Raw genomic sequence first — 26,988 nt, 5'->3', positions numbered from 1 at the left:
CAAAAATTCTTCATTGGCCTTCACATTAACATTCATAGACTCATCACTCAATTTCACATTGTGTAACGAACAATGATTCTTGAATCTAAACCACCTAGAGCTAGTAGTAAACGCAACACTATAGTCAGGTCCAGCCTTTTCTTTCAACATTGCACTTTTTGTTTTGATTGTGATCATCATGATCCTGAAAGGGATACCCTTCTATGTGTTTTCATTCAGGTTATTAGAAGTTTCTCCACATATGATAGAGGCCCTTCTCAAATTTTTAAAATCTCATTGCCTTCAATAAAGTAGATTCTTTAATAGCTTCCATCACTTTGCTCTTATTCTTCAGTACTGTAGGTATGATAAAATAAGACATGCCAGGCTGGCTAGCAATAACCATTACTGATTTTTCCACCTTCATAGTCCTTAATCATTTTTTATTTCATTTCCTTGTCAATCACTTGATATGACCTCTTACTGGCAACAGCACTGGATTTTGTATGCTTGGAGATCACTATGAACAACATAACACAAGAATAAATCAAGCAAATGAGGAAATAATGTAGAGACTTGGTAGACACAAGATGTATGAAGTTGCAGCTGGCATAACATGAGTTTTACAGAAAACTCTTTTTTTAAAAAAATTAGAAAGTACACTCTAAAATAATGACTTGAAGTATAGTATAGTAAATACATAAACCGGCAACATTTATTATCATTATCAAGTATTATGTATTATATTTAATTGTATATGCTATACATTCATGTAACTGGCAGTACAGTAGGTTTACACCAGCATCACAATAAACACATGATTAATATGTTCTACTTCAACATTATGACAGCTATGACATCACTAAGTGATAGAAATTTCTCAGCTCAATCATAATCTTATGGAGTCACCATCGTATATGCAGTCTGTCATTGAAACATCATTATGAGGTGCATAACTATATGTTTTAAGTTTTCTAAATAATGATCAATGGTTGAAGCAAAAATGATAATATTGTCTGGTGTGGTTCTAAATGTATGGAGGGGAGTTCCAGTCAAGATGACAGAGTAGGTAAACACTGTGCTTGTCTTCTCCCATGATCACTTCCAAATTACAACTAAACTACAGAACAATCAACCTGGAGAACCATCTGACATCTAGCTGAACAGAAGTCCTATAACTAAGGATATAAAGAAAAGTCATGTTGAGACCAGTGGGAAGTGCAGAGAAACAAAATGAGCTGTCCTCACCCCACACATATGCATGGCAGTTGATAATTAGGAGGGCTATCTCAGCTACCGCAAGGGGTCCCACCCCACACTGGGAAGAGTAGACCCTAAACATCTGGCTGTGACTATCAGCAGGGATTCCTCTCTTCCCGGGGAGAAGGATGGCTGCTGGAAACCCAAGTGTCCTCTTAAAGGATCAGCACACAGACTCACTCACTCGCAGATACTCACCCTGGGCTCTAGTAGAAGCACAGTGGCTCAGAAGGCACCAGAGACATGCAGGGAGAAACTGAGTTGTGTGGCTTTAGGGCAGGGTCTTGAGAAACAGCTGCAATTGCCTCTGCATTGAGCCTTTGTTTTATACAGCTGCTGGCAGGTGGGGGCCCTCTGTCCCATGTTGAGCTCTCCTCCCACAGGGCCAAATTAGAATCTGCATTATCCTGGTCAACTTCACTCTCTCCACACTGGTGACTCCCTGAGATCCCACCCTACCCAACTTGCACACCAGCAGAGGCGTTTTCAGTGGCAGGCAGCCTATATTGGCCCTGTTGCAGTCTTTCTTAAAAAACTCTCAAAGGTCCTCAGGCCCCAGGTAGGCAGTGGCTGGCCTTGGTGTGTCCTGTGTCTTGCTAAGTAGCCTCAGGCTCAGTACTGGCACCAGATCTTAATCTGCAATGACCTGATGATGAACACCTGTTGCCTCACCCTTCTGACTCCCTAAGAACCTGCCTTATCAAACTTGTATACAGCCCAAAGCTATTTTAGCAGCTGATCCTTACAGGCAGCCAGCAGGTGAGGCCAGGCCTCAGGGTGCCCCGAACCTTTTGCTGAGCTATCCCAGGGGCTGATATTGGAGGCAACAGACCTTGTTTTGCAGTGTGGTCTCTCCCTCGTGCTTCCAGGCCCAGCATAGGCAGCTACCAACTGCAGATTGCTTTGTAGCTCCTACCAGGTAGCCCCTGGCTAGTCACAGTAGCTGCTGACCTTGATCTGCATGGGAGCACCTTCCAAAAAGCCCAGAACCAAAACACTTGGTGACTGGCTTCAGAGCACAACAGAACACCATCCAATTTGCCTCACAAGCAGCATACCAAAAGGGTGGTCTCAGCAGGCACCAGAGCCTGCTGGGGTAATCCCACTCCTTGGATTCCCCCTATACAAAGTAGCTCATATGTTGTGGCCAGTCAGCATGAGGGTCAACTACAACAGGAGGGCATACACAACTCACACATGGGACATCCTGGAGCACCCAGCTCAAGTGTGCCACTGGGCCCCACAGGACACCTACTACATAAGGTTTCTCTGCCAAGAATGAGAGACGTAGCCAATCTACCTAATACAAACACAGAAAGGTAGCCAAAATTAGAAGACAAAGACATATGTCCCAAATGAAAGAATGAGACAAAATGCCAGAAAAAGAATTAAGCAAAAGGGAGGTAAGCAATCTATCAGATACAGAGTTGAAAACACTGGTTATAAGGATGCTCAAGGAACTTAGTGACAACTTCAGCAAATAGATAGTAAGCATAAAAATGGACATAAAAACCATTAAAAAGAACCAGTCAGAAATGAAGACTATAATAACAAATACACTAGAAGGAATCAACAACAGATTAGATGAATCAGAGTATTGAATCAGTGATTTGAAAGACAAGGTAGCAGAAAACACCAAATCAGAACATCAAGAAAAATGAATCCAAAAAAATGGGAATAGTTTAAGGGACCTCTGGGACAATATTAAGCATAGGTGTATGAGAAGGAGAAGAGAGAGAGTGAGGGATTAAGAACCTATTTGAAGAAATAATAACTGAAAACTTCTCTAACCTGGTGAAGGAAATAGACATACAAGTTCAGGAAGCACAGAGTCCCAAACAAGATAAACCCAAAGAGGCCCACATCAAGACACATCTAAATAAAATACCAAAGGTTAAAGACAAAGAGAGAATCTTAAAAGCAACAAGAGAAAGGCAGTTAATTACCTGCAAGGGAGCACCCATAAGACTGTCAGCTGATTTCTCAACAGAAGGTGTTGAGATGAAATATTCACAGTGATAAAAAGTCAGGACTTATAAACCAGAGTACTCTACACAACAAAGCTATCATTTAGAATTAAAGGAGAAATAAAGAGCTTCCCAGACAACAAAAAGTTAAAGGAGTTCATCACTACCAAACCAGTATTACAAGAAATGTTAAAGGGACTTCATTAAGAAGTTGGGGGAGAGAGAAAATAAATATAAATAATAAAATGGCAATAACTATGTGCCTATCAACAATCACTTTAAATGTAAATGTATTAAATGCTCCAATCAAAGGATGTAGGGTAGTTGAATGGATAAGAAAATGAGACCCATACATATACTGCCTATGGAAGACGCACCTTAGATTGAAAGACACAGAGATTGAAAGTAAAGAGATGGGAAAAAACATTTCATGTAAATGGAAAATTTTTAAAAACTGGGGTAGCAATACTTTTGTCAGACAAAATAGACTTTGAAACAAAGTCTATAATTAAAGACAAAAAAGGGATCAATCCCACAAGAGGATATAACTCCTGTAAATATTTATGCACTCAACACAGGAGCACCAAAATGTATAAAACAAATATTGATAGACATAAGGGGAAAGATCAACAGTAATAGTATAGAAAGGGAATTTAACACTCCATTGACATCAATGGATTGATCTTCTAGACAAAAATTCAGCAAAGAAACAGATTAGACCAGATGTATTTAATTGATATTTTTAGACCATTTCACCCAAAGCAGCAGAATATACACTGTTTTCAAGTGCACATGGAACATATTCCAAGATAGACATGTTAGGCCACAAAACAAGTCTCAGTAAATTTAAGAAGATTAAAATCACATCAGGCGTCTTCTCTAACCACAATTATATGAAACTAGAAATCAATTACAAGAAACAACTGAAAACACACAAACAAATGGAGGCTAAATAACACACTACTAAACAATAAATGGGTCAATAATGAGGTCAAAGAAGAACTCAAAAGATACTTTGAGATAAATGAAAATGAAACACCATGACCCAAAATCTATCAGACACAGAGAAAGTAGTCCTAAGACTACTTACCTCAAGAAACAAGAAAACAATACATGCTTACCTCAAGAAACAAGAAACACCTCAAATTAACAAACTAACTTTACGTTTAAAGAAAATAGAAAAAGAACAGCAAACTAAACCCAAAATGAGTAGGAGAAAGAAAATACTAAAGACCAGGGATGAAATAAATGGAATAAAGTCTAAAAACAACAATACGGAAGATTAATGAAACCAAGAACTAGTTTTTCAAAAAGATAAACAAAATAGATAAACATTTAATCAGACTCATCAAGAGAAAAAGAGACTCCAAATAAATAAAACAAGAAGGTGTGGTACATATATACAATGGAATATTACTGAGCCATAAAAAAGAATGAAATCTTGCCATTTGCAACAACATGGATGGACCTAAAGGGTATTATGCTAAGTAAATGAGTGAGATACAAAAAGACAAATACCATATGATTTCACTTATATGTGAACTCTAAAGAACAAAGTAAATGAACAAACAGAACAGAAACAGACTCAGAGATACAGAGAACAAACTGATGGTTGCCACATGAGAGGTGGGTTGGGGAGCAGGGTGAAAAATGTGAAAGGCTTAAGAGGTACAAATTGGTAGTTATAAAACAGTCACAGGATGTAAAGTACAGCATAGGGAATATAGTCATTAATGTTTAATAAGGTTACTAGACTTATTGTAGGGATCACTTTGTAAATTATATAAATGTCTAACTGCTATGCTGTACATCTGAATGTGAACTGTAACTGAAAGATTTTTAATGCAAACAAATGTATATAGAGGAAATATTTAAGACAATTATATTTTAAACAGAGGAGGGCAAAGGAATGTAAAGGGAGGCAAAGTTTACACACTTGAACTGATAAAATACTGGCACTATTATATTGTAATAAATTATGTATGTATAAAGTAATACCTGGAGTAACCACAAAAGCTACAAGGAGATACACCCACAAGCATAGGAGAATTTACAGCATAATATAATTATTAAATAAAAATTAAAAATTAAAAGTGATAACACTATCAATAAAAATAGAATTCCAAAAAAAAAATGTTAAAGTAGTCCACAGAAAAGTAAGAAAAATAAAACAGAAGAACAAGAAATAGAACAAACAGAAACAAAAAATGTCAGATTTAAGTCCTAACATCAATAACTACATTAAGTGTAAATGATCCAAAATAGACCAATTGAAAAACAGAGATTAGCAGAATGGATTAGAAAATAGGACCCAACTAAATACTGTCTACAAGAAACTCAAATATAACTATATAGAAAGGTCAAAATAAAATGATACAAAAAGACATATCATGCAAACACTAATCGAAAGAAAGCAGGAGTAGCTATAATAATATCAGTTAAATATACTTCAAAGCTATAAAATTTATCAGAGATAGGGAGGGATGTTATATAATGACAAAAAAATTCATCCACCAAGGAGACATAGTAATCTTAAATATGATGGAGGCACCAAACAATAGAGCTAAAAAATATGTGAAGAAAGAGCTGATAGAATTAAAAGGAAAAATAGACAAATCCAAAATTATAATTGGAGAATTCAACATCCTTCTCTCAACAATTGATAGAATATGACATGGAAATAGGAGGGATACAGATCATCATGAAGCAACAGCATTTAATCAAGATTTATAGAACACTTCACCAACAACAGAATACATATTCTTTTCAGTGGCCTATAGAACATATGCCAAGACAGGCTTATGACCAAATTTTACAATAAAAACCCCACTAATCAGGCCTATTGACATTTTAAATATTTAGATATAAATATTGAGTTTCATTGACATTAGTTTAAAAGCAAATATTTCAAATGAAATTTATGTTACTTTCTTTAGATTGATGCTGTCTGTCTTATCTGCCATAACTGATACTTTCTTCCTTTCCCAGATAGGGGCAGCAGTTCAAGTCAGGGGAGGAGCTCACTTTAAGCAAAACAAAGTTATGGAAATTTGGATTTACAAAGAAGATGTTTTCACATTCACAGATATTTTCACAAAAGATAGGCCAAAATATTGCTCCACTGGAAGCTCCCTAATTTAAGTCTAAATTCTCTCTCCTAACTGAATAATATTATTTACATTCCACTTCTATAAGTAATTTCTTAGATTAACTAAAGCACATGTACAGTGGCTATGATGAAAGTTTGTCATTTACCTTCTCTGGGCATACACTTGATCATCATTGTTACATAGCAGTATGATATTTGAGTCTTTTACTTAGCAAAGAAGGATATGTGCTTCTTTTCTTCATGCTCTCAACCCCTCAACTGGCCAGACTGTTTTGGTTATGAGTGACAAAAATTCAACTTAAACTTGCTTAAGCAAAAAGGAGGAATTTGATGGAAGGCTCATAAAACCAAACAGTTGGCAGGACAAGGGATGCCAGTGGAAATCAGAAACAAATGGAACCTGGAATTAGATGTCTTTAGGACTTGCTCTTTCTTTCTTTTCCTTACTTCTGCTTCTTTAAATATGAAATTCATTTCTCTCCATTCTCAGATCACCATGTGACTGGAAACATGGCCATATATCATGCAATCTGTGTCTCTTTTCCCGCTCCAGCTCAAATAATTCCAGGAATGAGAGATTTGGGGTTCACAGAATAGCAGGTGGTTAGATATCCCCTACAGTCATGTGTCCCATCAAATGCACCTTCAAACCCTTATCCTCCTGATGAACACCTACTTTGTTTTCAAGGTTCTATGTAAGCATCAGTTTCTTTCAGAATTCTTTTCTAATATTCCCTCCACTCTGTTCTTTGGATCCCAACATACAACTTATGTACCTTTAGCATGAATCCACTTATGATTTATTTTGCTTGTTTTCAGTTCTCTCTTTCTACTAGACTGTGGATATCTCTGCATCTCCAGCCCATAATAGAGCAGTCAGTTTGTTGAATGACTGCTGATGAAACTTTTTTTAAAACAGAACTTGGGCAACTCATTCCAGGTGTTGACAATGAGGAGTTGTAACTGCTAAGGTGTTCATTAGTGTGCATGAAGTGTCCCCACAGGAGCAGAATAGCCAGGGTCGCATTTAACATTTAACTGCATGCTCTGCTCCCTGATGCGGTTTACTTGGTTTAGGAAAGATAAAGCTCCCAACAGAAAATGTCACGTGAACCTAAATAGTGATTTAAATCACTACTAAATATCTAATGAGTTATAACTCAGAATTGTTATTGGGGAAAAATATTCCCATCTGGTGAGTCTGCATTAAGATTAAAAATATTTTAAATGAACACACACACACACACACACACACACACACACACACAGCAAAAAAGATTCTTCTGTCTCCCTTGAACAAAGAGGGAAAAAAGATGAAGAGCCAAATGGCTCTTTTTTTTTTCTTTAATAGTGGGAGAAATTTTACCAACAAGAAGAAAAATGCCCTTTGTTCCAGATAACAAGGTCTCCATGTCCTGGGCACTCTGGCAACTGCAGAATCAAGCTCAGACCTGTGGGCCACTCTGGGTAGGACAGGAGAGTGGCCTTTCCACAAAGCAGTCATCCACTCAGAGCCATGCCTGTTCCAATTTCTTTTTTCCTTTTCCATCCTCCTAATTGTATTTGCTAGTAACATTCTATGAGCCAGGACCAGTGCAGCAATAGTTGCACTGGTCCTGGCAATAGTTGCAATATTTCCTCTAGTGGAAGTAAAATACTCATCTATCTTTGACCTTCGGTTTCTCACCAGGACACAGCTAGATGGGTCCTTCAGACCCCCTATACCAATCGGTACAAACTGGCTTAATTTTACCTCTGATACTCTGCCAACAGAACATAAATTTCACCTATGGCTCATCCATCCTCTTCTTCCTCTTTCTCCCTCCTGCCCTCCCTCCCTTCCTTTCTCTTTCTTCCACACAGAGAGACATACACACATATGAAAAAGTTGGAGAAAATAAAAACTAGCTCCCCTAGAGTTAAATAGGTGAGCTGAGCAGCTGAGGGCATCAGTCCATAGAAGACACTTAACATCACTGAAATAATTTAGAAATATATTTCCATTAACTCAGGTCACACAAGCAACTCTTCATACAACCAGTAAATGTGAGTTGATCGCACTGTCACAGAAGATAGTGTCTTGAGTAAAGAAAGTAGTCCTTGGCACAACCCTAAATGAATCTTGATAATTTATTTAAATGAATATTAGTCTACCTCGTATTTCTTGGTTGAGTCCAGGGTCTAGCATGCCCATTCTGTTTATTATGGTTCATGTCTGAGCTAACCCATTAGGAAACAAAATGAAAATCCTGTTTTATTTTGTACCTGTCCAAAAACAAGAGAAAAAAAGAGTTAAAATGATTTAAAACTGTGTAAGGTGTCATTTTTGCTTGGAGGCATGCTAACTTACAGGGTAGTTTTACTTCTAGGCTTGTAGTTTATCCTCTTCCTCTTATGTTGACTTTTCATTATTTGAGGAGGGAATAAATGGAGAAAAAGAGGAAGCCAAGAAGAAAAAAATGCCTTTTCCCCCTTCTTCTTGTTAGATAGTAAAAGAGGAGGCTAAAGGGATTGACTAAAATTTGATTGATGCTCCAGAATACTCCATTTTAGACAGTTTTTTTAAAAACCAGATTTATGAAAAATGATCAAGTAGAGAATGACTATCCAATTCTCAAAGAGTTTTTTAATAAAAGGGAGTTATGAGAGCATTTCCTTAAAAAGTCACATCCTTTATTTCAAATACCTTTCAGATTCAGATACAGATGGAAATTGAATATTTGCTCAAGATGACTGATGCTTTGGTTTAAGTGAGCAACTATCTGTGGATCCATACCTCACATCTTACTTCAAATTCACTCCATATGGATATAAATGTAAGAAATGAAAACACAAAAATACTAAAAGAAATAATGGGAGAAAAGTTTTTTATAATCTTGAAGTGCACAAAGAATATAAAAAAATTAAATCAAAGGATAAACAAATGGCATTTATATACATGAAAAAGATGTTCAAATTCATCCATAAAAGAAAAGGAAATTATACTGAAGAGTACAGAGATCTTGTGTTCCAGGCCACCCTGGAAATTCTTATAAATATTAGCAAGGTTATTATGCAGGCTCTTCACAAAACATTATGTGGGATGGTGGCCTCAACAACTTCATTTTGTTATCAGGGGAAAGGATGGCGTCAGAAGGCGGGAGGTCCTTGGTACATTGGTAACAACCGCAAAATAAGAGATAGCATATTCCTACTAAGTTAAAATAATGTTCTATAGAATAAAAATTGCTTTTCTAATATGATCTTTTCCACATTGTAGTACCAAGCTAAAATGCAGACTAAAAAACAATATATAGAATATGCCAATTTTGTATTTTATATGTATTCCAAGGAAAAATTGGAAGGACATAGACCAAAATCTTAATGGTTGTTCTCTCTTAACTGGTAAATTATGGTTGATTTAAAAAAATACTTTTCCTTTACATTTTTGTATTTATTTTTTCCTCAAAATTTCTGCAGAGTACATGTAAGTTACTTGTATAAAAAGAAAATAAACATTCATTTTTTAAAAACCTTTCAAGAAAGAGTATATATTATATATTCCCACAAACCAAGATTCACATAGATTCTAACAACCACATGGAAGAGCTTACAAGAAAGGGGTGGAAGAGTTATCTTTATGTTATTTAAGTGAGAACTTTCTCAACTTATTAGTCAACTCAGAAAATTAACATAGGATAAAACCACCACAAGAAACAAATATAAGGTACAGTGAAACAGCTTCTCAAATCATTAATGTTGAGTTCCTAAAGAACCTTTGTAGCACCTATAAAAGAGATCTTGTGGTTTTAAAAAGCTCTTGAACTTGCTCTCTGAGAAATGCAATCTGTATGCCTGTGTTTAAACACACAGAATATTACTTTATAACTAAGTAGCTGAGATTAATAAAAGGAAAAACAAATACACCACGGCAAAACTATTTAATGAGGAAAGGGTGACTCAAAGGAAAACAGTATTTGTACAGGGTAAGAAAAAGTCAACACACAGACTTACCAAATAAGAGTAGACATTCTATCTCACATCTGATTTAAAAGGTACTGCTATCTAAAGATGTAATTATACTAGAAAAAATGTAAATAATATCCATGACCACATACATATACACAAAACACATTATAGAATATTGTCAAGGTACTTATTTTCAAATTTCATGTCATTCTTAAGTCCAAACATCTTAATGTGTCTATGATTCATCTTTCCAGCCATACTTTTCCTTCTTCTGCTTTTCAATCATACTCAACCTAATTTTTCCTCTTGATTTATTGAGATGTAATTGACACATAGCATTGTTTAAAGTGCACTGCATGTCTTGACTTAAATATATTGTGAAATGATTACCATAAATGAACATCCATCACCTCATACAGATACAGTAACAACAAACTTTTTTTCATTGTGTACAACTTTGTTTATTGAATGCCACTTGCACTGCCCAGCTGCCACATCTCTGACACACACTTCCAGTTCATTCTTCACCTATCAGCCCAAACCAATAACATTTCCCGAGAGCCCACACCACCTTATACTGCGGCACACAAAGATATATGGAGCAGCACTAGGATCTATGGCAGGCTGTGGGGAAACAAAGGAGAATAAAACATTGTCTTATACTCAAAGAATTTAGCTAAGTGAGGGACAATCCTGTAAAAATAATAGTTGAAATACAGCTGGCTTTCGGGGAGAAAGCATGGCTATACTTTGTGAAGGCAGATTCGAGTTGGCAATCATTTTATTATTAATCCACCATCCAAAATTCTTCCAAACCACTGGTCACAAACTCAAGTACTTATAGAGTAAATGGGAAAACAAATACACCAAGGCAAAACATGAACGTATGAATTAGGCTGGCTGTGAGATTGTAGCTCATGCTGGAACCTGTTGGCCAAATGGAGAGTCCACAATGTTAGGCCTTTGAAACAAAATGTTAGGCCTTTGAAACAAAATATGCCTACTGGCCTAGCTTGGTTCAGGCCGCCAGGTTGTGACTTCTGTATAATATGAATATTTATTGTTTACTACCTGTGAGTCACTGTTCCAGGCATTTTACATGTGTTAACTCATTTACTCCTCACAACTGTTGAAGCTGATATCATTCTGCTCACCTTACAAATGGACTGAGGCACAAGATAGTTAATGTAACTTGCTGAGGTTATACAACTAGAATTTGAACTCAGGCAGTCAAGCGCCTTCAAATCCCACACACTTGTCGCAAGTGCTTCACAGCCTATACTCTACTGCTCTGTATCTAAATTTTAAACATTTCTTTACTCAGCTTATACTACAGAATGAGTTACATATTTAGTAATTTGTTGCACCATGTACTATTTTTTTTGTTGTTGTTTTTTAACAAACTCTTTTAACCAGTACATATAGATTTGATGGAAAAATTCATGTCTACTGAAGTGCCTAAGTTTTAAGAAATAACATTGCAGTTACCCATGAAATATGTCTGTTATAGGAAAAAGCAGGTAGAGTGGTGTCCAAGGTATTTAATGTATTCTCAAAGTCACTCTCCCAATTCCTCTCCCCTCCTACCAAACCAACTTGACATCCTTTACAATTCTGGATGAATGTGGTTTTGTGCTCAGTCCTCCTTACAGGTACAAACAGTAGCATAATATTTGGTTTTCATAACTGTCTGCATGATGTTTACACTCTGTAGATCTTTCTGGACAAGGCAATTGATTATGCTTGGTGTCTGCAGACGCGTCCTATTTACATGAGCTATAACAAACCCAAGGAAACTTAGGTATTTGCTGAAATGGTTAAATTATAAACTCTCATGCCTTTGATCCTAATTCAAAATGTTTCACTAGACCAGGGGATCTGGCCAATTTTATTCACAAGCTTTCCTGACCTCTCTGAACATTACATTCTATTCTTTTTACATAAAGCCAAAAATTAAGGCTATCCATCCTGCATCCTGGCCTTTGTTCATATGCTCTCAGCCAGGACCTCCCCACAACATTTACCTACACCTCCTCCCCAAACCCTGATACCCCTCATATGCCACCTCCTCTGGGAAAATTTCTTTGTCCTCCAAAGTGGTGCTACCTCTGCTTATACCACCTAATTTGTAGTTGGAATTTATGTAAACTATACTTTTTTAAAACCTAATTTGTACCTAAATTTTATGTAGTAAATTTTTCTGAAAAAAGTTGTGTCCTTGAACTTTTAAACTTGGCAATTTATTTTACAATCTCGAGAAGGGTAAAAATACATGGGCTGTGGGCTTTGGCGTTGAAGTAACGCAGATTTGGCATCCAGCTCTAGGTCTAATAGCTGTATGACCTTGAACTTAACATCTGAGGCAGTTTTATCATTTGGAAAATAAAGACCTACTTCTTTGTGAAGATTAATGCATAAAAGTACAGAGCACATCACCTGCCGAAAATCATGTTCAGTAAGTGTTAGCTGCTGTGTACTTCTCAAGAGTAATTCAGTTTCATAAAAGTAAGAGATTTAACCAAAAGGAGAGAAAGATATTGCCAATTAATTGGGAGCTACCCAAAACATTTTATAATGACATGCAACTTTGCCTATATTGAGATTAATCTATAATTTATACTTAACATGTTATCTATTACGCTCCACATATTCAGTACCAAAATACATTTTAGATGGTTTGAAAATCTGACTCCTTTAAAATGCTCTAAAAAACAGAGATTGAAAACTGAAAAAGAATGCTGGCACCATCTAAGGGAGTCTCTTTTACATGAGAAAGTGAATGGTACAGTAAATGTCTCTGAATAAGACCCCATGTTAATCTCTAGAAGACTGAAAACTTCAGTTCATCCAAATCCTTAAGCATCAAATTTAAAATGGCTTAGAAAACATTTTGAATTTACTTAATAGTAAACTGGCTTCTGAACCAGTAAAGAATCCAGTAATCCAGCTGAGTGTTTAAACCCTTCTTTTAAAGACCCTTAGACAAGAACCAAGATACTTAGCAGCTGATTACTGCCAAATTTAACCTAGGAAGACTCACAAACAATGCTAATTAACAAAGACTATACCTAATGAACTCTTCAACCCTGGATCATTCAGAATTCCAAGAGGAAATGCATCCCATTTCCTTGTCCTTGCCTTTTTCTGATAAGCTGGAATGTTATTTAAAGCCACAGAATTAAATGAGAGGATATTCTTTCAGCATCGGTATCAACTGAGTATGCTAACATATACAATCACATTGCACATTCATTCAATTATACATTTATTAATCTCTACTTGGTTTAAATCAGGAGCCACTCTAGGTGCTAAGGGAATCCCAAGATGACAACACAATGTATTCTTTCCCTTAAGTAGCCTTTTGAGTTTTATTTGCAAAAAAGTAATATTTTAAGCTATCACTAATTCAGAATTGCAGTAGGCCCTAATTCATAGCTGAAACCAAAGGTGTAAGAGAGAGGAGATAGTGGAACAGTACACCAGAGTTGTGAATGGGCAGGAGACAAGACCACAGAAAAGGCGAGAAAAGGAAACTGGCATAATCCTGGCCTTGGGATTCAAAGTCCTCATTCCAAGTCCAGACCTGCCATTACCAGAAATGCAAACAATTTTGTTTTTGCAATTAGTGTACATATTATAATTTAAATTTAATTACCAAAAAGTCCTTTATTTTACAGAGGTTTAAAGATCAAAGAACAATGATGAAAGTGCACAGTACCGAGTTTATCACTGGGAAGCGTGACTAGTAAAATGTAGAATTCCCTTAATGAATGTTCAATACAATTTTGTGAATATAATTTACATTAATACATGTTTTGTTAATACAATTTTGTTCATGATCACACAGCAATGTAGAATGACAGAGAGTGAAGCAGTGGCATTAACAAAAAAGTACAAGTTTTCAAATTAGACCTAAAGTCAAATTAGGGTTCCAACTCTTATGACCAGTTGTCTTATCTTAAAGTTATTTTATCACAATGGATAAATTTTCACAGGATTGAAAATATTAAATGTTAGGGATATAAAGCTCAACATAATGACTAACACTCCTCAAACATTAACTTCACTCTTCATGACCCCTAAATAAGCACTTTTCCCAGCTGTTTGCGACCCCGATTTCTGGCTCTCTGCCCGCAAGCCAAGCTGTGTACTCCTTGAGCCCCTTCTGTCTTCTCCCTGGGAGGGGGAGGGAAGAGACATTTCTTCTCCCTGCCCCCTGGTGGCGAAGCATAGCCTACAGCCTAAGCACAGCTAAAAGAATGCTCCTTCCCACAGCCCGAATTTACAGGGTGGCACAGCAGACACTGTCGAGCTGATAGTGACAATGGCAGTGCCTGTGGCAGACTCTCAGCTAGTCTTGGCACTCTAGCCCCACAGTAACTTCTCATCAATTCTGTTAGCTACACACACCCATCCAATAAATGTTTTCTCCTTAAGTAAACAGTCAGTTCCTGTTGTTTGTAAATAAGAACCCTACTAAGTATACTTTGGTAAAACTAATAAAAGTAAATTAATATCAATGCCATAAAATTATTTTAATATCTTTTTCTCCATGACTGAATATATAAAGATAATGGAAGTAATGTACTCCTCTGTTGTAAAGATGGGTGGAATATATCAAAATCCACTTGCTGAATTTTCTTTAGATAGTCCTCCAGAGTAACCTAGAAAAAGAAAAATGGTTACTAGATCATAGAAAGATCAAGTATTTAAAAGAAACTAAAGAAAAATTACAAGTATTAAGGCTATTTTAGTTTCCCTGAGATGGTCTTCTACATACTAAGAATTTAAATGAGAATGTTAAAAAGGAGAGAGAAAATAAAGATATCTTCTCAGAAGTTTCTATTAGGCCAGTAAAACAGGATCACAGAGCTAGTACTAGAAATAGTAAGTCAATTCTGATAGCAAAAATGTAAAAAGATCAGAGAAATTGTTGTTTGCCAGGTCTTATTACTAGATTGTAGAATACAAAAGGGTGTTTCAATCAAGGAAAATGAATACCACCACCAACCCCTGCCGGTAAAAATGCACTGTGCCATGGGGAGGAGCTCAAGATCTTTCTTTAAAAAGTTATTTTGTGACAAAGTTTAATGGGCCTCCATGCTCCTGCTAGAAAATGATTTTCAACCAGCAACAATTGCAGGTTCCTATAAATGTCACCCATGGTTCCCCCATCACACAAAACTTGACAAAGCTTTCAATGGGATGGGAGCAAGATCGAAAATGCTGACAATAGGCAGTAAGTACTCTTTATTTTACAGTTTTCACTTACTTTTATTGATTTATACATTTTTATTTTATTTCAATTAACTTTCTTACTAAACTGAGAAGCGACTCAGCTTTACACTGCACAATTCTAAGAGGCACCACTCTCTTCAGTCCACGTGTACAGTTCCCCTTAGAACTCTGCATCACAACCTGTGTGATCCAACAGTGATGATGCTTGCGGATTCTCTAGAATACACAGATGAGCAGAAAGAAAACAAAAGGACTGGATTTTCTCCCAGACTTTTTTCCTATACACTTATAAACAGATGAGGTACATACAAATTTTGTGTCTATTTTTTAAACCCTAAACTTATATATGCACAATAGGAGATACGTGCATGAATATGCATGACTACCTTGGTTATATTAGCAAAACACCTCTACCCACAAGTGCTTTGACAAAAAAAAGGGAGACATAAACTTCACACAATGGAATATTATGCTGCAATGAAATGAATGTACTGTAGCTAGATGCAATGATAGGAATAAATCTTAGAAACGTGTGTGTGTGTGTGTGACCTAGAAGACAAACTGAAAATGACCTATTTTTATAAAGCTCGAAAATAAAATTAAGCAACATGTTTAGGAATACATAAAGTAAGGAAATTTTTTTTGGAATAAAAGTAAGAATAATAAATATAAAATTCGGAATAGCTACTTAGAGGAAGAAGGCAGAGGCAGGGCAATGAGATGGAGAAAACACAAGAGTGCAATTTAACGGTGTCTTTCTAGTTCTTGGACTGAGTGGAGCGTTTATGGGTGTCTGTTATGCTATGCTTTATAATAAGTGCATATATACACAGATAAATCATATTCATTTGTAGATAATCAAATATTAAACATTTTAAAATAATAAACTGAGGATATTTTAGTATACTTTGACATTTTCTTCTTTTTAGAAAAAAGAGCTTGTATTATTTGTAATGTTCTAAATATGCTTTTTTATCTCAATATGTTGTGATCAATTTCCCATATCTAAGAATTTATTATGTCCATTTTAATAGCTTTATAAAGTATCTAATTATAAAGAATAGTTAATGAAATTTAGGTACAGGCATATAAAAAAATACTAAACAGCCATTAAATATACTTATATTTTTAATGATCTGGTTAAATGCTTGATAAGTAGGACACTGACATATAAAGAGTGATTTTAACTATGTATAAAAATTCATTTAAAAAAAAGAAACTGAATAAATAGTGGTTATCTCTGGGTCTTTGAATTATAGGTGATGGTTACTGTCTTCTAATATTCCTTTTATGTTGTCCACATCTCTAATATGAGAAAGTATTGCTTTTACAACTACGAGAAAATTCCATTAAAATACATGACCTCCAAATTAGAGCTCAACTGGACATTCACAAATTAGGATGAGGTTCAAAGGAAAGTTTGGCTAACAGTAAATAAATTGTTTGATATAACAAATTCACTGTAAAATTTTCAAAGACATTATAATTTCTGAATATGGCTTTTTCAAACTTCATCTATGGAGAAGAAGATACTATACCCTAGTCATTTTCAAATAGTTTTTAAGCAGCAAAACCTTTTATTTGGACAAAATAATTAAGGGATATCTCACATATAAAACAAACAAGAAGAGATGTACCCCAGTTGGACTGAGGATGTAAGCCAGTAGCAGTCCCTTCAGTTTCTCCTAGCACAGAATGGAAACAGCTAGGCTCCAGCCCCAAGAGTGTCTGATTCACTTGGTCTGCAGTGGGGCCCAAGATCTGCATTTTTAACAAGTTCCCAGGTGAGGCCAACATTGCTGGTCCAGGGGCCACACAGCGAGAACCACTAGTCTCAGATAGTGGTTCTTAGCCTAGTATACTTCACAATTACTAGGGGAGCTTTTAAAAGTATCAATGTCTGGATCCAATCTCTTAAGATATTGTGATTTAATTGGTTTGGGGAGAGGCCTAACATCACTTGTTTGTTTGTTTGTTTGTTTAAATCTTTTTATATTTAAAGCTCCCCAAGGGATTCTAATCGGTAACCAGAGTTGAAAAGAACTTTTTTCTCACAAGTGAATAAAACAAAGCCCTTAAATTTCATAGAGCTTAAATTAGAGAGTAAGTTAAACGGGTGATGGTACATCAGCAAATAATCATTAAGACCAAATAACCAAATAAATAACCATTGAAAAACAGTGATATAAAACAGTATGTGTTGATAGAAAGATGCTTGACACCCCATTTATACAAAAATACATATGTAATTTTATGAACATAAAACATCCAGATAGATGAACAGATATTATCTCTGGAAAGGATCAAACCGTGAGAGGATTCTAATTTCTTCTTTTGCCTCCTCTTATATTAGATAAACATCTAAAATATTAATGTATTACTTTTATAATAAGTAAACCCAGTAGAGAAACAAAATGATTATGAACACTCAGATCTGAAACCTAGGATAGAAGATGTAAAGGGATAAATATGATTCTTTAACATATTTTAGGGGAAAAGGGAGATGTTTTTTGATATTGTAGAAAAGGTACGCATTTTCAATTTTCAAAGATCGCAAACCTTTAAATCTTGTTTTTTGCCTACAAAATGAAGTAAACCATGCCTAAGGATGATTAGGAATAATGTATGAAATGACCTAGCTCAAAGCCTGTCCCATAATTAATAGGTGCTAAATCACTGGAAGCCATTTTGACTTTTCAACTGGCCACACGGTGGAATCACTGGGCAACTTCTTTAAATCACAGATTCTCCTAGGAGTCCCACCCTCCTCAATCCCCAGAGTCTTACTTAGTTAAGAACAACCCAGGAATCTGTATTTTTCAAAGCTTTCCAGGTTATTCTGATGCAGCACTGGTCTGTGAACACTGTTCAGGAATACAGTACAGTATGGTCCCAAAGGAGAACATATTACTGGAATCATAAGTAATACTCAGCTACATGTTGCCTAACAATCCTATGAGGTAGTTTCTCACACGACTCCCATTTTACCTATGAGTAAACTGAGTAACATAGTAGCTAAGAGCCTTAAATTCTCATGGTTCGCAAGTGGCAGAGCAGATTCCACGCGATGCAGTCAGTGCTAACTCTGACTACACCCACCTGTCTCTAGGAAACCCAGGCACTACCATCACTAAGGCAAGAGACAACTAACAAAACTGTAAGGGAGGGAAACAAACAGCCTCTGAACTAAAGCACCACATTGGGAACCTCATAAAATAAAAAAAGAGGTCATACACGTCTACTTCATTAATTAAACAGCCTTTTCTGTTCCTCTACTTACTGTCTGAAGAAAAGCAGGAAATGCTTTCACAGGAACACTTTTGTGGAAGGTCCTAGCCTAAAAAAGGAAGACAAAAGGAAACTAGTTTGAAATAGAAATATTTCTGAAAATAAACACTCTCCCCCAGAAAGTGAACAAAATGTGCCAGTTTAACAACACAATTAGGGTCTCTCTCAAAAACAAAAAAACATTCCCATCTCCTGTCGATTAAGATTAATTTCTTAAGCCTAAAAGGTCTAACATAAAAGTACTATATTAGGAATTCCATTCTTTCTTACAGACTGGCTTTGGCATTTTCCAACTGCCTATAACATCTTAAACTTTTGACGCTCTAGCTCTGTGGTTGGGGTAAATGGAGAAATATCTGAGTCAACAAGACCCAGCACCGCCCCAGTTTAGATTGTCATCATCTCCTATTTAGATAAATAGAAGATCCTCCTAGCTGATCTTCCTACCTCTGTGTTCTCCACCCTTTAATTCATGCCACATAGCCAGTCAGGTTAAAGTCCTTAAATCATTGTTTTATTTTTACTTTCTGTAGCTTATCTCCCTAAGATCAAGTTTCGACTATTCCTCTTGGAATTCAAAGGTCTCCACAGCTTGACTCTAAACTTACCTATGCAACAGACCTTCCTACTACTAGGGACAATGAAGCCCTGATCCACTCAGGCTCATGTCCATCTTTCTGCACTCACCAAGCCTGCTCCTGTCTCCAGGTTTTCATTTATATTGTCAGATAACCGCCTCTACTGCCTGGCTGACTTAACCCGCTACCTTTTGGTTTTACCCTGGTCTACTAAAATTGCTGTCTTTAAAATCATCCACGATTTACTAACCATCATATCCATCTTTTCTCTTCAATCTCCCTGTAGCATGCACAACTTTACTATTCCCTTTTCTTGGAATTTGCTCCTCCCTTGGTTTTCAACACATCAACTCTCAGTTCTCCTACTTCTTTGATCATTCCTTCCTTCGTCTTCCTAATAAATGGCCTTTTCTCCTTCAACATGGGAAACAGATGTAGACCTTGAGATTCTGCCCTTGGTCCTCCTGCCTAGATGGACATTCTCCTTGGGCAACACCATCCAAATCCAGAGCTTTATCCTGTGTGTATGACACCTAAATCTTTCTCCAGTTCTGCTCCTTTCAAAGGCACAGTCCTGCATTCTTCAATAGTCCATCTCTCTAAATGCCCTCTAATCTCCCTATATTCAGTGACGTCCAGCAGCTAGTCCAAAGTCTATAGATCAGCACCTAGCATGTCACTGCTTTTTTATTATTGTCTCTGGATGGCACCATCACCATCTCTATTTGAACTCTGTGCAGCATTCAACTTTCTCTCTCCCTGATCCTGCCACAATCAGTTATCTAGTCTAATTGATTCCACCTCTGTTACATCTACTCTCTCTAAAATAAACACTCTTTAACTGTGGCAATAAGATTATTTACTAGTGATTATTGTTAGAGTGGGCAAATGGAAGCCAAATTACATCATGATAAACAGTGCAAGGGTGGTGAGGGCCTTGAGGTAACAATGAATACAGATCACCTATTCAAAAAAGGTTAATTGTGAGAGAAAAATAAGGAACGGAAGGGTCCCTGGGCTTCCTGTAACTTCAGGCAGTAGCAACAAACAAGATACAAGGGGCCAGCTGTCAGAGAGGCCAAGTAAAAACCCCAAGCAAGACAGCAGAGACAAGGTGCAGTCCTGGAAGAGGTAGGGGAGGGGCTAGCCTTATAAGGCAAAAGCACACTGCTCCCTGAGAAACAGAAAAATGGTGGCTGGAGACGTCAGAGAAGCCTAAATGAGGCAGCTCAGGCTTGATTTACTCTGTTAAGGGTGTATACATCTGCTCAGAGGAGGATTTTTTTTAAGTGGAGAAAGTTTATCTCAGTCATCCCTGAGATAAATCCACTGGGATTTAAATAAGATGAATTACAGACTGCCCAGTAGGGAACACCGTAACATGCTCCAGAAATAGCCACACCTAGAAAGTTTCCTAAATAATTTGGCAACAAGAAGCTACTTACATGCTTTAGGTGCAAGTGTGCCTGGCTGGCAATATCATATATCACATCTCTCACATTTTTATCTTGGTTCTTCCGCAGAAAATCCTCTTGTGAAACACCATGCTGTGTTGGAAAATACATTATATTGGCGATCGAAAAGCTCACTTAAAACTAACTTAGCTCAAGAAAATAAATAAGAGAACAGTATAATGCCTATTTTTGTTTTTAAAAATATATGTGTACATATATGTGTATCTGTGCCTGTTGTGTGTGTGTATATATAGGAGACACACATAAATATACACACGCTCTTGGAATAATATGCAACACAAGATGTTACTTAACAACAGTTATAGGTAGAAAATATACAAGGAAAAAAACTGAACACATAAAAAGTTTAAAAGTACAGACAAAAAAACTCATATAGAAAACGAAAGTTCTCATAAACAATATTTTTAAAAGACTTAACTTCCTTTATTTAAAATAAAGAAGAGGCTACAGTAAGCACTAGGAATAATGACTCTAATTGCTGAGGAGGGAGGAGGGCAGCAACATGAAGCTACACCAATTGAGGTTCTCTGGATCTTCTTTTGTATAGCTCCACCAGAGACCTAAAATGCCTGATTGATGAAATTCTCACTTGATAACTATGGAGCAAAAAGGTGATATGCATTCATTTCAAAGCGGTTACTCGAATAGACTAAGCAAAGAACCAAGAGATAACATCTCTTCAATATTCCTGAGGTAAATTAGTACAGTGCACAAATAACAGCCTTACCAGCATACAAATATCCATGGGAAGGAACACCCTTCTTCTGGTACCATGATACGGTGTTGCTCTCAAACAAGTGACAATGCCTTGTGCTTTTCCAATGTGACTTGCAGCATGATCTGCATGAAGATCCTTTATACCTATGATTTTAGAAATTAAACAGCGGGGCTGCTCCTTTCTCTTTAAATGCTTAACAAGTCTACAGAAGTAGCAAAGAGAAATCACCTAAACATGTAAAACTAGATGTTTATCCTAATTCATTAATATGTGAAAAGCAAGATCTTTGAGTAAAACTCTGGGCACAAAAAAAAGTTGACCATTTGCCACAGGCAGGTCTCTACACTTCAACTTTTAAATAAGAGTTTTTCTCAGACTACAGCATACCAAGAACACACTGGGAATTTTAATCAGCTATCATGGAAAACATTACAAGTCTTCCATTTCTTCTCAGTGCAATTTCCATATGACCTCATTTTAAGTATGTGCTTAACAAACGTTTTTTCATTGTATTGGCAAACATGTGGCCAAACGGGCAGGCAGAACAGGCCTGGGAAATTCACTAGGGACTTGTGTTATTCTTTTAGAGTGACCTAAAGACGTATTACCTTCTTCACTACAATCCTCATTACAATAAGACTTCATCAACTTAGAATAAAGTTAGCAGAGTAAAAGTACCATCTAAATTAGTTTTTGTTGGTTTTTTTTAAAGAAATATTTTAAATTTTTACAGAAAAATTTAGAAATGAAGGTTTATTTCTTCTGTTATTTATTTATTTTTTACATGGAGAAGTATTATTGACAGAGAAGGCAGAATCAAGCTACAGGCCTTTCAATTTGTAGATGTTTAAAAAAGTAAAAGCATCTATAATTACCAGGTTATTAACTACAACAGTCTCATGAGGTAGCTAGGTCACTTTTATTAGAGCCTAAATATTTTGATTAGTCTGCACGTCAAAGAAAGATATATATTCCCCTTCTTGCTCAAAAAAAAAAAAAAAGAAAAAAAAAAAGAAGTTGTTTGGTTATAAATGGCACAAAAACTTCAGTGTTAAACTGGTTAGATCGTCGAATTATAAAAGAATGAAGGCTGAAAGGTATTTTATTTGAAAAAGTATGAAATAGAAAGAAAACCTTACCTAGTATTTCTAGTGTTAAATAAAGAAGAGAGCTCTGTGTGTTTTCGGCATAATTCTCCAGTTCCTGGATATTACGATATGCTTTGTCATCCAAATTTTTTTCCTAGTCAAACGAAAGGCAAACAATTTGCTGAATTATCAAAATTTATACAGAAAGACACCTGTTTTGCTCAAAAGGACTGAATAATAAAGATATTAAATATATATAGTATACAGTAAGATTAAAATAAAATTGAAATATTAAAGTTCTACTCATTCATTCTTACAAATCACCCTCAAAATAATACCTTAGAAATAATCGCAATACACAAATCACCACAGATTGACCTAATTCTTAATTCCTTCAATAGCCCAAGGTATCATGAGAAACTGACTTCACTGAGCTCTCACTTTAGACATTATCTTCTTAATCTTTGCAACCCCTCCAAAAAGTTAATGAATTAATACTTTTTCATTTTGCAGATGAAGAACTGAGCCATAGACACATTCGGTAACATGCCCAAGGTCACACAGCTAATAAATGGTTGAGATAGGACTCAAACCCACACATTTTGACTGTTAAGCCTATGCCCTTAAAAAGGAAAAGGTGCCTAGAAAAAGAAAAGCAATTCATACCCAGTTCCCCTGCCCCAAAAGAAACCAGGCTCAGTAAAGTAGCAGGATTGATGAATTGAACACTCTATCCAAGAAACAGAAAAATATAAATCTTAGTAAACTCTAGTAGCTTTTACAATAATATAAAGACTATTGCCAAGGTAATACACCCCTTCCTCCTTTTTTTTAATCAGGAGGAAATTGGCACCAGCAACAATCCCAGGAAAAAAATGTCCAGATCTTTACATTTAAAAAAAATTGACACATAATTCGCATACCATAAAATTTTACCCTTTAAAATAGAGTTCAGTGGTTTTTAGTATATTCACAAAGTTGTGCAGCTATCACCACTAATTACAGAATGTTTTTATCACCTCAAAAAGAAATTCTATATCCATTAAGCAGTCACTTCCCATTTTCCTTACTTCCATCTCCTGAAAAACCACTAATCTACTTTGTTCCCATAGATTTGTGTGTTTGGGACATTTTATAAACATACAACGATATAATATGTGGCTTTTTGTATCTGGCTTCTTTCAATTAGGATGTTATCAAGGTTCATCCATGTTGGAGCATCTATCAGTACTTCACTCTTTCTAATTGAAGAAATAATAAATACTCTATTTTATGGATATATCATATTTTGTTTATTCACTGACAGACTATACGTCGTTCTCAATTTTGGACTATTATAATTAATGCTGCTATAAACACTTGTGTACAAGTTTTGTGTGGACATATGTTTTCATTTCTCTTGGGTACAAGTTTTGTGTGGACATATGTTTTCATTTCTCTTGGGTATAAACCTAGGAGTGAAACTGCTGTGTCTATGGTAACTCTATGTTTAACTTTTTAAAGAACTGCCAGTTTTCCAAAGCGGCTGTACAATTTTACATTCCCATAAGTAATGTATGAAATGTTCCAATTTCTCCATCCTCACCAACACTTGTTATCATTCATCTTTTCTATTATAGCTATCCTAAAGGGTATGAAGTTACTGGTATCTCATTGTAGTTTTGATTTGCATTTCCCTAATAAAAAGATGTTGAACATCTTTTTAGGTGCTTATTGGTCATTTGTATATCTTCCTTGGAGAAATGTTTACTCAAATTCCTTGCCTATTTTTAAATTGGATTATCATTTTTCACTGCTGAGTTTTAAGAGTTCTGTACATATACTAGATACTAGTCTTTTATCAAGTATATAACTGGCAAATACTTTCTCCCATTCTATGGACTGTCTTTTTACTTTCTTGAATTTTTTAATTTTGATAAAGTTAAATTATCTATTTTTCTCTTATTGCTTCTGCCCAACCTAAAGTTGCTAAGATTTATACCTATACTTTCTCCTCAGAGTTTTACAGTTTAACTCTTACATTTAGATCTTGGATCCACTTTGAGTAAGTTTTTGTATGTCGTGTGAGGTAGAAGTCCAAATTCATTCCTTTGCATGTGGATATCTAGTTGTCCCTGTTGAAAAGGTTATTCTTTCCCCCAATGAATTACCTTCACACCCTTGTCAAAATACAATTGACTATAAATATACAGGTTTATTTCTGGACTCTCGATTCTATTCTATAGGTCTATATGTCTACACTATGCCAACGCCACACAGTTTGATTTTTGTAACTTTGTAGTTAAGTTTCAAAATCGAAAAATGTAAGTCCTCCAACTTTATTCTTGTTTTCAAGATTATCTTGGTGATCCTGTGTCTCATAGGAATTTTAGAATCAACTTGTCAATTTCTGCAAAAAAAAAAAAGCAGCTGGAATTTTCACAGGGATTGCACTGAATCTATAGATCAATGAGAAGGCAATTGATGCCAGTCTGTTATTTTTAAATATCCCTTCCGGCAAATGCCAAATGTTATTTTCCATTAAACAGAAAAGTTATCTCTATCTTGAGTTCTCTAATTTTCTTTACATCATAAAAACAGAAGGCACCTGAAAAAATAGATTTTCTTAGTGCTGATTAACCCTATAGACTAATGGAGCAATTTTTATTCATGCTGAAGTCATTATCTCATTTTGGCTTGTACTACTACCACAGCTTATGGTTATTAATAGATCATATCCAAACAGATTAAGTTAACTTACATTTTCATGACAACAGCACATGAGGAGTATTAGGCCAGTAAGGACACTGAGACAACAATGTGTCAGAAAGATTATACAAGTCAACCCAGGTCATCGAGCAATTTGTACACTTGGGTGTTTGCTGCTGCTGGAACTAGAACTCAGTTCTAAGAATTTAGTATAGAATTCCGCTCACTAGAACTCTCGGCCTTTCCTTATTCCTTTCACTATTTGGACATTGATCCAAATACTGTGTGTACATAAAGGAATGTGTATGACTACTCGAGATTTGATGATATTAAGGAACTACTCATAATTTTTTAAGATATGATCATTGTATTGTGGTTATGTTTTTTTTAAGTTTTTTTCTTTTCAAGACACATATATATTTGCAGATCAAATGCCTGGCGTTTACTTTAAAACAATTCAATGGCAGTTAGTGAGGGGAGTTGGTAGAATACAGATGAAACAAACTGGACATGTGTTTATAAACTATTAAAACTGTGTGACAGATACATGAAAGTATATTACACTATTCTCTCTACATCTGTATGTAGAATTGAAATGAAAATTTCCATTTAAAAAACCAAAACAGTAGAGTGTGGATGTGTACACATATGCCTCTGCCTGGGTGCCCATCTTTACTTGTCTGTCTCAAAGTGCAGGGGGAGAGGAGGGACTGAGGCAGGTAGCATACAGTGACAGAGAACGGATAAAATCACATAGTCCTCTAAATATCTCCACACATAGACATACAAAAGTATTCCCCCTCACCCCCTGAAAAATTAGCTTAAGGATTAAAAAGGAAAAAAAAGTTAAGAATTTAGCAAGTTCAACTTACTCTTTCATCAATGATTTTCATAAGCCATCTTTTAGTCAGATTATGTCTTTTGACAGCCTAAAAACAAGAGTGTTGTATAAGTAGAAAGCATGAAAAATTACTTCTGCAGACCTGAATAAAATAACAACCAAATACAAAACTAAGTAAAGGAACATTTGTAATAACTCATCATCAGATAAACAGCCATGTTAAAGAAATACCAGGGGAAAAGAAAATGTCCCCAGAAAACATTTCAAAACATTTCCAAGTAAAGATAATATATCCGAAACTTTTCCACTAATCTGTCTTTTCTTCTTATATTACTAGTAATTTGATGATTCCACTTTCAAAACAAAAACAAAACAAGAATTCAATACTGAGCTTCTGTTATGTGATACACCCAAACTTCTAAACTTACTTATTATAAACTTTTTTCCATAGGATAAAGATACTATTTAATGAAAATAACTACTTCTCTAAAAAAGAAAAGAGTAACTAAAACTCCAAAGATGATAATCTGCAGGGGACAGTGTTATCTTAGCAAATAAGACACTCCAGTGGGAAAGAGCATACATGGTGCCCAGATCTTGGTCTCTAATACCATCCCCCCCAAAAAATAGGGCTCTAGAGAAATGAGTGATTCCAGAGTTGGGGCAAGGGAGATTCAAGATGACCCTAGAATATTTTACTATGCCAGAAAACAGAAAGTGTTCAAAAAAATTATGGGGGAGCATGTCTTAAAGACACAGGAGCCAGTTTAAAGGGGTTCTTGCTATCCAAATCTGGGACTATTTGAATATC

General features: G+C 35.7%; 1 protein-coding gene across 3 annotated transcripts in view; it reads right to left on the bottom strand.

Annotated features, from left to right (window-relative positions):
• Positions 1-9,727: 9,727 nt before the first annotated feature.
• Positions 9,728-26,988, bottom strand: part of NDUFAF6 (NADH:ubiquinone oxidoreductase complex assembly factor 6) — a 30,288-nt gene continuing 13,027 nt past the window's right edge. For 2 of the 3 annotated variants that reach the window (XM_036232885.1, XM_036232886.1), the window contains 6 exons: positions 26,209-26,265; positions 22,700-22,802; positions 21,570-21,703; positions 20,813-20,914; positions 18,782-18,838; positions 10,221-14,927 (listed from right to left, as the gene is read on the bottom strand). In XM_036232885.1, the coding sequence (XP_036088778.1) occupies positions 14,799-14,927; positions 18,782-18,838; positions 20,813-20,914; positions 21,570-21,703; positions 22,700-22,802; positions 26,209-26,265 (582 nt within the window). In that variant the 3' untranslated portion in view covers positions 10,221-14,798. Of the gene's footprint in view, positions 14,928-18,781; positions 18,839-20,812; positions 20,915-21,569; positions 21,704-22,699; positions 22,803-26,208; positions 26,266-26,988 lie in introns of all 3 variants that reach the window. The other variant, XM_016125414.2, reaches the window with a different exon arrangement.

This window comes from Rousettus aegyptiacus, unplaced genomic scaffold (assembly GCF_014176215.1).
Source record: "Rousettus aegyptiacus isolate mRouAeg1 unplaced genomic scaffold, mRouAeg1.p scaffold_m13_p_15, whole genome shotgun sequence".
Classification (NCBI taxonomy): domain Eukaryota; kingdom Metazoa; phylum Chordata; class Mammalia; order Chiroptera; family Pteropodidae; genus Rousettus; species Rousettus aegyptiacus.
This window is presented reverse-complemented; position numbering and strand designations above follow the sequence as displayed.